General features: G+C 47.1%; 2 protein-coding genes across 7 annotated transcripts in view; one reads left to right on the top strand and one right to left on the bottom strand.

The window, feature by feature from the left end:
• TIMM10B (translocase of inner mitochondrial membrane 10B) overlaps positions 1-9,417 on the bottom strand; it is a 31,296-nt gene extending 21,879 nt beyond the window's left edge. Inside the window, exons 1-2 of the mRNA XM_029601895.1 lie at positions 9,280-9,417; positions 4,146-4,241 (exon numbers count right to left, since the gene is read on the bottom strand). Coding sequence (XP_029457755.1) covers positions 4,146-4,241; positions 9,280-9,315 — 132 coding nt within the window. The 5' untranslated portion in view covers positions 9,316-9,417. The remainder of the gene's footprint in view (positions 1-4,145; positions 4,242-9,279) is intronic.
• Positions 9,418-9,893: 476 nt separating this feature from the next.
• Positions 9,894-13,176, top strand: part of ARFIP2 (ADP ribosylation factor interacting protein 2) — a 222,599-nt gene continuing 219,316 nt past the window's right edge. For 2 of the 6 annotated variants that reach the window (XR_003856805.1, XM_029601888.1), the window contains exon 1: positions 9,894-10,023. The gene's annotated coding sequence lies outside the window, so the exon portion shown is untranslated. The remainder of the gene's footprint in view (positions 10,024-13,176) is intronic. The other 4 variants (XM_029601892.1, XM_029601890.1, XM_029601889.1 and 1 more) reach the window with 3 other exon arrangements.

The following is a 13,176-nucleotide window of genomic DNA, read 5'->3' as shown; positions in this document are numbered from 1 at the left end:
TGGAAGTGGTGGAGACAAAAATAGCATCTGAATTCAGGAGAGCACGGGATCTCTAAGAAGTGATGGGAATTATAATGCAGAATTAATTGGATGGGTAGACTGGATGGGCCATATGGTCTTTTTCTGCAGTCCTGTTTCTATGCTCTATAACCCTAATTTTAAAACGAGCACGTGTGCCCATACGCATATGGGTGTGTAAGCGGAGATACGCTGGAATCCCTAACACCCTCCCACCCCCCAAAAAAAAGCAGCTTACTTCAGCTTCCAATTTGAAGTAACATCCACCTGCCGGCTCGCTACCAGCATGCTCTTCCCCAGGACAACGTGTAATGGCGATGTCGCGGCCCGTCCCCGCCCCTTTCCGATGGCCTGGCACTTCTGCGCATACCGGGGTTACACTCATGGCCGGGCCCGGCCACAAATGTAACCTCTGGTATTTGCACGCTTGGGCCATCGAGAATTCAGCCATATGCCTTGCACAAGTATACTCCTAATTTTCAGAGGTCCTGGTAGATGCCCATCTGAGCACCCGTGATCAGATGCTATGGTTGATATTGCAAATAAGGTACAGACACAAGCCACACGAAGATCCGAGTTTTGAATTTAAAAAATGGGGGCTTTACCTGGAAGAAGAACTACTGGAATCCTAGGAGAAAGCGGGTGAGGTGGAAGAGTGGGCAGAGTTACAAAGGCAACAACTTTGAGTCAGGCAGATTCAGTAAAAGTTGCGGGAGAGTCGGCGAGCACCCGCTCTCCTGTGCACGCGATTCAGGAGGGAACAACATGCAAATGAGGGCCTGTGGTAAAAGGAGGCACTAGGGACACTAGCGCCTGCTTTTTGACAGCCGACGCTCAATTTTACCAGTGTCGGTTCTCGAACCCGCTGACAGCTACGGGTTCAGAAAATGGATGCTGGCAAAACTGAGCGTCCGTCTTCCGACCCGCGGGCAGATTTTTAATTTTTTTTTTAATTTTTACTTTTGGGGCCTCTGACTTAATATTGCTATGATATGGTTGGCCGCGCGTTTACAGTGTGCTCCGGCATGTATGTTAGAAAAAGGGGATTTAAATCGCGGCGAAGAGAACAGAGGCGCCGCGCGCCAGTGGCGCGCACCAAAGGGGCACAACAAAGGGGCATGCCCCTTCGTACACCCGGAGCAGGAAAGTACTGACTGACTGTACAAACAACTCTGGAGGAAACAAGACCTGAAACACACTCAATCCACGTGTGCCTCAAAGGAGGTAAATATGGCTACAACTCCATAAAGAAACCCAAAGAACACCACACTACAAGAAAGATAAGGCACCAGGATTTAAATAATAAGAACTCAAATAATCTCATTCAGACTGAAAGAACCAATTGCACAAATATGAATAAACTGTTATTGATTACATTCTTACTAGTCAATGCCCAATCAGTATCCAAGAAATTTCCCATCACAGATCTAATCTACGACACTAAACCTAGTTTCATTGCAATCACAGTATTATGGCTAAAAATCAGATACGGTACTAAAAAACCATATCGTGCATAAAAATGATGACTTTTTTCAATTCCAGAATAAATAGACGAGGTGGTAGTTTATACTAATAAAACTGAAAAAAAATTTAAATGCAAACTGTTAACAACCACACCTCCAAAAAATCATGAAATTGCAATATTCGAAACAAGCTAAATACAAATCTGTCTTATCTACTGCCCACCAAGTCTTCTCGAATTAAACAATTCCTTACAATACACATAAATACATCTAAACCTACCATCATACTCGGCGATTTCAACCTGCACATGGACACACAACCATTATCAAATACATGCCTGACACCAAAAGACATAATGAAGGCACTAGGTTTTAAACTAATAGACAGTGCATAAGTTATCCTAGGGACGAGTACCAACTTTATCGTATCAAGCGTTCCCCACCAGGTCAAATGTAAAAGGGACCGCTGTACAGTGGCAATCGCGAATTTGCTGCAGTATCGTTGATTCACATTGAGCTATCGTGGTTAGGGGATCCACATGAAATCTAATGCCCAAATACTTAAGGCCAGTAGTTACCTGTCGGAGAGACCCTAGAGAATTCAAAGGAAGCATCTCAGTTTTATGCCAATTGATCTTATAGAAGAGTAAGAAGAGATTACAGTAAATAAATGCAAGAGAGAGAACTCAGGATTAAACAACTCAGAACCAAGATCACAGAGAGGGTGGTGGCACACGTTTGGTTTTAGTATGTGGAGCACAATTACAGAATTTGGTGCCAGGAAAGAGGTGAAGGCCTGGGGTTTTTTCCACTGTGAGAGGGTCTTGTCGCCTGGGTTGGTAGAAGGTGCTCTTTCTGATGAATAAGTAATGGGAAGGACTTGATCTGAATGGGGAGTTTTAAAGGAATGCTTGTTACACTGATAGTAATTTTAAATTGTGTTGTATTTATGAACCACTCTGGCCAGATCTGGTATCCGTTGCGTGGTATATAGGAAACAAGCCGTTAAGCCCGTTAAAACGGGCTACATCCCTCTGTCTCTCACCTCCCCCTCATTCTCTCTCCCTCACTCTTCACCACCCCCCTCCCCCACCCACTCCTCTCCACCCTCCCTCTCCTCTCACTCAGTCCCTCCCTCCCTCTCTCCCCCCTCTCCCTCACTTCCTCCTCTCCCTCACTCCCCCCTCTCTCTCCCTCCCACTCACTCAGTCCCCCCTCTCCCTCCCACTCACTCAGTCCCCCCTCTCCCTCCCACTCACTCAGTCCCCCTCTCCCTCCCTCCCTCCCACTCAGTCCCTCCCTTCACCCGCCTCCATTTCCTTCCGACGCCGTACTCGCAACTCCTTGCAGCCCACCCCCACCTCCATTTCCTCCCGGCGCCGTAAGTGCGACTTCCCGCAACCCTCACCCGGCTCCATTAACTCCTCCCGCTCCTGCCGGCAGATCTCGGGGGGGGGGGGGGGGGTGTCACTCCCGCGCGCGCGGCAGTGACCCCCCCCCCCCCCAAGATCTGCCGGCAGATCTGGGGAGGAGATGTCACGTCTTCAGCGGCCAATTGTACTCTTTCCCCGTGCAGGCGGCCATCTTGTCGGGAGGAGCTATCGGAGCCAGATCTTCGCGTTCCTGCTCGTGGCTCATGGCTGCAAAACAGCAAGTTTTGCCGGTGTCCGGGCTGGGGGAAAGCTTCGCCGCTGTCAGTGTCCCCCCCCCCCCTCCCGGAGCAAGGCTGCTTTTCGCGCCCTGCTCCGAGAGGGGGGGGGGACACTGAAAAGTCGTTTGGCCGTTGCTTCTGCGTTGCTTCGCCGCCGTCAGTGTCCCCCCCCCCTCCCGGAGCAAGGCTGCTTTTCGCTCCCTGCTCCGAGAGGAGGGGGGGGGGGGGGACACTGACAGCGGCGAAGCAACTTACTTTTGCACCCGATCGGACCAGACTTCCTGGTATCTGTCATTTCAAATGACATTTGAAATGACAGATACCAGCGTGGCGTGAAGCCTTAGGCCCGCGCACCCAGGATCCTGTATAGACGCTCTATCCAGTATCCTGGGTTGCGCGGGACTAAGGCTTTTCGGACGCGGCTTACATTTACATATAATTAGGCTTCAGGATCGCGCGGTAGGTGAGCTGCACTGTGCGGGCAGTAACCGCGGGTGCCGTAGGCACTAACGCAGCTCTTCCTACCGCTCCGTACTGGATCACCCTGACTATAAGGCTTGCACAGCGTGGCAGTTACTACCATAAGAAGCTTGCAGGGCAGACTGGATGGACCATTTGGTCTTTTTCTGCCGTCATTTCTATGTTACATGCACGATGCCAGACATTTGTAATAAATCTTAATTGCCAAGCATTAGATCCTGTCACATGCTGTCTACTACTTGGGGGTTATCCACGCTGCAAAAAAGATAAACTTTTCATTCTAAGCCCTATGCCAAATTACTCACCAAGACAGTGAAAAGAGCCAGCGCCAGGACCGAGCACTGAGGCACTTTCTCTCCTGAGTGAATCCCATTTACCACCACCCTCGGCTGGGCCTCACCTTGCCCGGCTTCTTCCGCTGCAGGAGCTCCTTGTGTCCTCCATAGCTGAAGCCATGACCTCCCTTCTCTCCCTCTCAGATGAAGCTATGACCACCCCCCTTTTACCCTCTCAGCGCCACAGGGACTTCTTACCTCTTCCATGGTGAGGATCCTGTAGTTGAGGTTGCTGACACATCTGCTGAAGCAGATTTCTGTCATTTTGTTATAAACAAGCAAGAAATCTCGCAGCTGAAAAGAAAAAGAACATTTTAAACTGGCTATTAAAAAAAACCAAAACAAAACGCTACAAGAAAAAGTTTTAAAGGACCCTCATCCAGTGTTGAGCCTCCAGTGAAATTACTATTAGAAATATATCTTATAGTATCATTCAACTAAAATCCTCTTAATATGGGAGCAAGGTCTGGGATCTGTCATTAATCCTGAACTAGAGAGAATGGGAAAGAACCGTGACAGAAAGCCTGCACCTCCAGTTCTGTGAAGAGACACGGAGTTCAGACAAATTACAGCACGACTAAGAACATAAGAACATGCCATGCTGGGTCAGACCAAGGGTCCATCAAGCCCAGCATCCTGTTTCCAACAGTGGCCAAACCAGGCCATAAGAACCTGGCAAGTATCCAAAAACAGTAAATAGAAGCATCCCGGCTCTATTTTATTTCTTTAATTTATATTCCACCGTTCAGAACTTCAAAGCGGATTACATTCAGGTACTGTACGTAGGTCCCTCTCCCTGATGCACGAAGATTTTTTCACAGACACAGAATGCCCCTAGTTTGTACCTGAGACCATGGAGAGTAAATGACTTCCCAAGGTCACAAGGAGCTGCGCAAAAAATATCTTCAAATGTTTGTGTCATCTCAGTAATAGCAACACTAGCCCTCTCCACCTCTAGGCGATCTGCGATATAAGGAAAAACTGCAAGCCCACACCTAGGACCTATGTAAGAAACCTGCCGGACTGTGACAGCAGTAAATCTCCAGGTCTGAAACAGAAGAACATAAATGTCATGCTGAGCCAGATCACGTCCGTGGTTAGTCCAGGTCCCAAGAACTAGAGCAATTTCTTGTTGCTCACCCCCAGGAACAAGTGCTGGCTCTCCCAAATCTACCAGGCAAATAAGCGTTTAATATCTTTTCTTCCAGGTACCTGGCCAAGTCTCTTAAATCCTGCTCTGCTCGTCACCTTGACCAATTCCTCTGGCAACAGATTCCAGAGCTTGACTGCGCTCTGAATGTGTATTTGTGTGCGTGTGTAAGGGGAGAAACACCAGAGCGTGTATTTGTGTGTGTGGCATGGGATGCACACCAGAGCGTGTATTTGTGTGTGTGGCAGGGGAGAAACACCAGAGCGTGTATTTGTGTGTGTGGCATGGGATGCACACCAGAACGTGTATTTGTGTGTGTGGCAGGGGGTGCACAGTAAAGTGTGCATTTGTATGGATGTGTACGTGTGTCAGGCTGAGGAGGCTTATGCATAAGACAGACGGTGTTTACCTGCAGCCGCCGTCTCTCCTCCCGCTGTCTCTGTCTCTCATTGGTAAACATTTTTATTTTATTTTTTATTTATTATTTTTATTATTGATGTGATATGATTCTTCATGTTGATTTCACTGTCAATGAGTACACCGAGATCTCTGGCTGAGGAGGTTATTCTGTTGTCATTTGCAGGTGCCAGGTTGTGGTTTTTGAGAGTTGAGATGGTCTTGTTGTTGATGTGAAGTATTTCAGTTTTGTTGTGGTTGAGGGATATTTGAGATCGTAATTGTGTTATCTTCGAGAGGAGGTTGTCCCAGGTTTTTAGTGTGTTTGTGATAGTTTCTTTTATGGAGAGGAGAATCGGAACATCATCTGTGTATAGGAAGTAGGTTAGATTTAGTCCAGTTAGAAGTGTACAAAGGGGGAGGATGCAGATGTTGAAGAGGGTGGAGGAGAGGGATGAGCCTTGAGGTACGCCATGTGTAAGGGGGATTTGTTTGGATTCGGCAGAGTTAAGTCTGACTTTGTAAGACCGGTTTGTCAGGTATGATTTCAACCACTTGAGTGTGGTGTTGCATAGATCGATGTCACTTAGTCTGTTTAGTAGGGTTTCATGGCTAACAGCTTCAAAGGCGGCAGAGATGTCGAGTAGGATGAGGAGGTATGATTGGCCGCGGTCCAGGTCTCTGAGGATGTGGTCTGTGAGGGAAAGGAGGAGCATTTTGGTGTTGAAGTTGTTTTCTGAATCCGTGTTTGGATGGGGATAGGATGTTGTGATTTTCCAGGTGTGCTGAGAGTTGACGGTTGACGATTTTTTCAAGGATCTTGGCGAGGAAGGGAAGGTTGGAAATGGGTTGGTAATTGGATGGATTGGCTTTGTTGAGTTGTGGTTTTTTGAGGATTGGTTTGATGCTGGCATACTTGAGAGATTCAGGGAAAGTGCCTTGTTTGAGTGATATATTAACTATGTCTGCTATGGGTCTGGCTATGGTGTTTGCTTTAGGAGTTTTATAGGAATGGGGTCGATGGGGTGGGTAGCTGGGTTTAGTGTTTGAATTATCAATTCTACTTCGGTTGAGGCAATTGTTTCAAATTGGGTCCAAGATGGTGTGAAGAGATGTGCTAAGTTGGGTGCAGACTGGTTGGTGAGCGGATTGGTGGCGATTATTTTAGTAATTTTGTCGTTGAAGTAGTCGGCGAGTTCTTCACAATTTCTGGTGGAGTATTCTTGATGAGGTGTGTCGGTGGTAGGTTGTATCAGGTCTGAGACGTATGCATATAAGGTTTTGGGGTTAAATTGGTGGTCATGGATCTTTTTGGAGTAGTAATCTCTTTTGGCCTTTTCAATGTCTGTTCTGTAGATGTATAGTATGGTTCTGTATCTGTCTTTTAGTTGAGGGGATGGATCTTTTCTCGTCGTAAGGATCACATCGTAAGGATCACATCACACCAATCCTTAAAATCCTACACTGGCTACCCATCCAATACAGAATACTCTTCAAGGCTCTCACCATCATCCACAAATCCGTCTACCAACAATCCACACTCCAACTCGCCATCCCTCTCGAACTACATACTTCAGCAAGGCTGACCAGAACCGCCTACAAAGGTTCGCTCAAGGTCCCCCCCAAAACATCCTCGGTCCACAACTCTATTCACAAGCGAGCATTTTCAACAGCAGGTCCGCTCCATTGGAATTCGCTTCCCCCAGATATTCGCCAAGAACAATGCCATCTCTCCTTCAGAAAGAAACTGAAAACTTGGTTGTTCCTACAAGCTTACCGTTGAAGGAACCTCTATCCACCAACAATGACTCTCACACGTCGATTCTTCCCTAAACCCTCCCCCCTCCCCGTTTCCAGTCCCTGCCCTGACACCACCCCCCCTTCTCTCCTCCTCCCACAGGATTTATTATGTCATTAATCGCATAGGGCAAATCTCTGTTTAAGTCTCACTACCCTATAGTTTTAGTTGATTATTTAATTTTTTGTATTCGACTATTTTTTATCAATCTCCAGTTGTTATTGTTTAAAATCTTTTCCTGTCTTCCATCTCCCATGTTTTCACTTCCTGTTTAATGTAACTTTTCCTTCTACTTGTTAATTGGTTTCCCCTGTTTTATTGTAAACCGGTACGATAAGACCTCGTCTTGAGTATCGGTATAGTAAAAGAATTTAAATAAATAAAATAAATAAATTTTCTTTCTGATTGTCTTACAAAGTGCTTGATGTTTTTTAGTTCAGGCGTGTACCAGGGTGTTTTGTGTTTGTTAGCGGTCTTGATTACTTTTTTGATGGTTGGGCATTTGATCTTTGCAACTTCTGTGTTGATGGCTGTCCAAGAGTTTGTGGTGGTGTTTGCGTCGTTCATGTCGAGATCTTTTAGTTTAATTGGTAGGATTTCGGTGAGTGGGCATAGTTTGGTGAATTCGATGAGTTTATTGGTTCAGTTTGCTTCTGTGGGTGGGTGATTTAGTTGTAGGTTGGTGTGTATGAGTTTATGGTCTGACCAGGGGATGATGGTGGCTGATGGGGGCTGAGAGTGGTCTATGAGAGTCTATGAGAGTGGTTCTATGTTCTATGAGACCACTCTCATAGAACATAGAGAGTGGTCTATGAGAGTGGTTCTAAGTTCTATGAGAGTGGTTCTATGAGAGTCTATGAGAGTGGTTCCATGTAAACCGCCTCCCCGGCGATAGTTATTTCTGTTAAATGTGAACCGGAGTGATATGTATTGTATACAGGAACTTCCGGTATATAAAAACCAAAAATAAATAAATAAATAAATGAGATTATTGATGAATATTAGGTCAAGGGTGTGTCCAGAGTTATGGGTGGGGGTGTTGATTATTTATTGAAACCAATGGCTGTTATGGTTTCTAGGAGGAGTTCGCTGGTTGGTGAGAGTGGGGTAGATTGAAGTCCCCTAGAACAATAGCAGGTAAGGTCATGTTGATGCTGGTGGCGATGGTTTCAATTAGGGCGGATATATTGTGTTGAAGTGTTCCTGGAGGGGCATATAGTAGGATAATTTGTAGGGCTTTGGATTTGAAAAGGCTGATTTCAATGGGGGGTGGATGGTTGATGGTTTGACAGTATATAAAATGTCTAAATAAAGCACCCCAACACCTTCAGCCATCTTTTTTCCCAAGCTGAAGAACTTTAAACAGTATTATTTATTTATTATAGTCTCTCCTCATAGGGGAGCTGTTCCATCCCCTTTTGGAGACAGGGCGACCAGGTGTGCACACAATACTCAAACAGGCCAATACAGAACAGTGCGCTCAGCCAAGCACACCATTAGCCCCTGGACGTGCTATTACCCCTTATACAGTAAGGGGTAATAGCGCATGGAAAACGCACAGCCAACCCTCCCGAAACTAATAGCTCTCATCACATGCAAATGCATGTTGATGAGCCTATTAGGTATTCACCCACAATACAGAAAGCAAAATGTGTGGCCAAGCCACACATTTTACTCTCAGAAATTAACAAACCTAACGCCAGATTTTGAGAAAGGCTCCAGGGGTGAGCCAAGTAACTACACAGATGGTGGAGACTGATGTCAGGTATCATGGCAAAGTTATTGCTAAAAAGGAAATTACTAGACCAAAAGAAGATTTAATGGGGAAAAGGCAGCGTGGAGTCAGGAGAGCGATGTCCTCTCTTACTAACAGCCTAGGCCGTGTACAATTACTCAGCAAACCATGCCCAGGAAATCACCCTTGATTGATTGATTGATTAATTAATTGAGAACTCTTCGCCGGCTCAGCTCTCCTCTCCGTTACTCACGTTCCGCAGCTGCAGCTGCTGCTGCTCTCCGTCCATCGCTGTCCGTCCCTCAACACCAACCCCTGAGTGCCGCCATCTTACACAACTCGCTCACCTTTAACCTCCTGCTTCACCTTCACGGCTTCCGTCGACCTAACGGTGACGTCATTGAGAGGCGGGTCGAAGCCTGCAGGCGACTGACGGGATGAGGTCGCTGGCGCCATCTTAAATTAGGGAAGTGAAAAAAAAAAAAAGGGTAAACCACAAACAAATGATTCAATGGTGACCAATATAATGAAAGTGGGCAACGTAATATGCTTTATGGAAAGCTGGCTTTTAATAGCTGTACTGTTATGTATTTTAAAAGTTACGATGTTTGCCGCATGGGGCTCGCCTTGTCCTGGCAGCACTTAATACTCAGCGCCTCCCTCGATGTTCTACCGTTTTGTTGCTCTTTTAATGCTTTCTGCGCAGCTCACAGCCCCTATCAAAGATGGCCGCTGAAGCTTCGTAACCTAGTCAGTGCGCATGTCCTTAGCTGGAAGGCTTCGCGATTTGACACATGCGCTGTGCGGCCTCGAGCATGGATCGTTAGAGAGTGAGTCTTGCTACCAGCGCCAGTCATAAAATGGTGGAGGCGGCTTTCCTTCCTGTTGAGGCAGGACACGTCACTTCCGGTGCTCACTGCTTCCGCGGCCGTGTCCGAGCCTGTGAGAGACAGACACAGAGACAGCGAGGCAGCGGGAGGAGAGACGGCGGCTGCAGGTAAGCACCGTCTGTCTTATGCACAAGCCTCCTCAGCCTGACACACGTACACATCCGTACAAATGCACACTCTCTACTGTGCACCCCCTGCCACACACACACATACACGCTCTACTGTGCACCCCCCTGCCATACACGTTCTGGTGTGCATCCCCTGCCACACACACACACACATACACGCTCTACTGTGCACCCCCTGCCACACACACATACACGCTCTGGTGTGCATCCCCTGCCACACACACATACACGCTCTGGTGTGCATCCCCTGCCACACACACATACACGTTCTGGTGTGCATCCCCTGCCACACACACAAATACACGCTCTGGTGTGCATCCCCTGCCACACACACAAATACACGTTCTGGTGTGCATCCCCTGCCACACACACAAATACACGCTCTGGTGTGCATCCCCTGCCACACACACACAAATACACGCTCTGGTGTGCATCCCCTGCCACACACACAAATACACGCTCTGGTGTGCATCCCCTGCCACACACACAAATACACGTTCTGGTGTTTCTCCCCTGCCACACACACAAATACACGCTCTGGTGTTTCTCCCCTGCCACACACACAAATACACGTTCTGGTGTATTTGTGTGTGTGGCAGGGGGTGCACACCAGAACGTGTATTTGTGTGTGTGGCAGGGGATGCACACCAGAACGTGTATTTGTGTGTGTGTGGCAGGGGAGAAACACTAGAACGTGTATTTGTGTGTGTGTGGCAGGGGATGCACACCAGAACGTGTATTTGTGTGTGTGTGGCAGGGGATGCACACCAGAGCGTGTATTTTATGTGTGTGGCAGGGGATGCACACCAGAGCGTGTATTTGTATGTGTGTGGCAGGGGATGCCCACCAGAGCGTGTATTTGTATGTGTGTGGCAGGGGATGCACACCAGAACGTGTATTTGTGTGTGTGTGGCAGGGGAGAAACACCAGAACGTGTATTTGTGTGTGTGTGGCAGGGGATGCACACCAGAACGTGTATATCCCCTGCCACACACACACAAATACACGTTCTGGTGTGCATCCCCTGCCACACACACACAAATACACGTTCTGGTGTTTCTCCCCTGCCACACACACACAAATACACGTTCTGGTGTGCATCCCCTGCCACACACACAAATACACGTTCTGGTGTGCATCCCCTGCCACACACACAAATACACGCTCTGGTGTGCATCCCCTGCCACACACATACAAATATACGCTCTGGTGTGCATCCCCTGCCACACACATACAAATACACGCTCTGGTGTGCATCCCCTGCCACACACATACAAATACAAGCTCTGGTGTGCATCCCCTGCCACACACATACAAATACAAGCTCTGGTGTGCATCCCCTGCCACACACATACAAATACACGCTCTGGTGTGCATCCCCTGCCACACACATACAAATACACGCTCTGGTGTGCACCCCCTGCCACACACATACAAATACACGCTCTGGTGTGCACCCCCTGCCACACACATACAAATACACGCTCTGGTGTGCACCCCCTGCCACACACATACAAATACACGCTCTGGTGTGCATTCCTGCCCCCCCACGCACAAACACGCGCTCTGGTGTGCACCCCCCCCCCCCCCCCCGGCACACGCGCGTGCTCTGGTGTGCACCCCCACCACACACAAACACACACACTGTCTGGTATGCACCCCCCCTACACACACACACACACCCTCCTTCATATACACACAGGTATACATCCATTCTCCCATACATACACACATCACCTGCCCCACACACAGGGTATACATTCCCTGAATCACAAAGAAAAATGTGTGTGTGTGTGCGTGCATATGGCCCCCACTCTGTGCACACACAGGCATGTATATGCCCCTCCACTTTATGCACGTGTGTTTATATGCACCCTAGTTTTTCTCTCTCTCGTGTGCGCCCACACACACACACATGTATGTACGTTCTGGTATACATCTCTTGCCTGTCTCACGCAGACAAATACAACTGGTATATATCCCCTTTTCCATACATATATATGCCATCTGCCACACACATGCACATGGATATACACGTTCTGTGACCCCCCCCAGCTCTGCATATGCACAGACCTGTATACACCACCCCACTTCATGCATGTGTTTATATGCACCCCTAGTTTCTCACACACCATATATACGTATGCATATTTATTTATTTAAAGAGTTTTATATACCGTCATTTGGAAACGTCAAAATAACGCCATCATAACGGTTTACAAAATAAGGTTATAGGGATAAAAGGGTTGACAAGGGGTGTAAACATTTTATTTATTTATTTAAGAGTTTTTATATACCGTCATTAAGTTATTTACCATCATAACGGTTTACAATAGTGCACCAATATCAAAGTGAATATGGATCATAATTTACATAGGTGGTGCCAGTACTTATTCGGTAACAAACAATATAGACTAATATAATTTACTATAAGGATTATGCATATGAAGAAAATCAATTGGGGGATTGTATGTTTTATAGCGATGTATCCTGTGGTTTGACTACAGTTACAATTAGTGGTGAGCTAATTTCCAGTAGTAACTGGAATTTGTGAGCTTGGTGCTACGTGTCCGCTTATTCTTGTTTACATGCTTGCTTCACTCTCTTTGTTGAAGGCTAGTTTGAAAAGCCAGGTTTTGAGTTGTGTTTTGAAAAATTTATGGTTACTCTGGAGTCTAAGTTCAAGGGGCATGAAGTTCCATAAAATGGGGCCGGCCAGAGACAGTGCACGTTCCCTGACTTGGGTAAGTCTTGCAGTTTTCACGGTTGGAATGGTTAAAAGTGCTCTGTTTGCTGATCTTAAATTTCTGTGCGGAACGTGGACTCGAAGTGCTGTGTTCAGCCAGTCTGCTTTTTCGTCATGGATAAGTTTGTGTATTGTGCAGAGTGCTTTGAACTGTATTCTTTGTTCAATGGGTAGCCAGTGTAGGGTGGCGAGAGTATCTGTGATGTGATCCCTTTTACTTTTCCCAGTGAGAATTCTAGCTGCGGCGTTTTGTAAAATTTGCAGGGGTCTTACAGTAGTATAGGGTAGGCCGAGTAGTAAAGCATTACAGTAGTCAGTGCTTGCAAATATCAGTGATTGAAGCACTGTACGGAAGTTTGGCAGCGAGAGTAATGGTTTTAGCTTCC

Source organism: Rhinatrema bivittatum, chromosome 5 (genome assembly GCF_901001135.1).
Source record: "Rhinatrema bivittatum chromosome 5, aRhiBiv1.1, whole genome shotgun sequence".
NCBI lineage: Eukaryota > Metazoa > Chordata > Amphibia > Gymnophiona > Rhinatrematidae > Rhinatrema > Rhinatrema bivittatum.
Note: the sequence above shows the minus strand (reverse complement) of the source record. Positions and strands in the feature narration are given on the sequence as shown.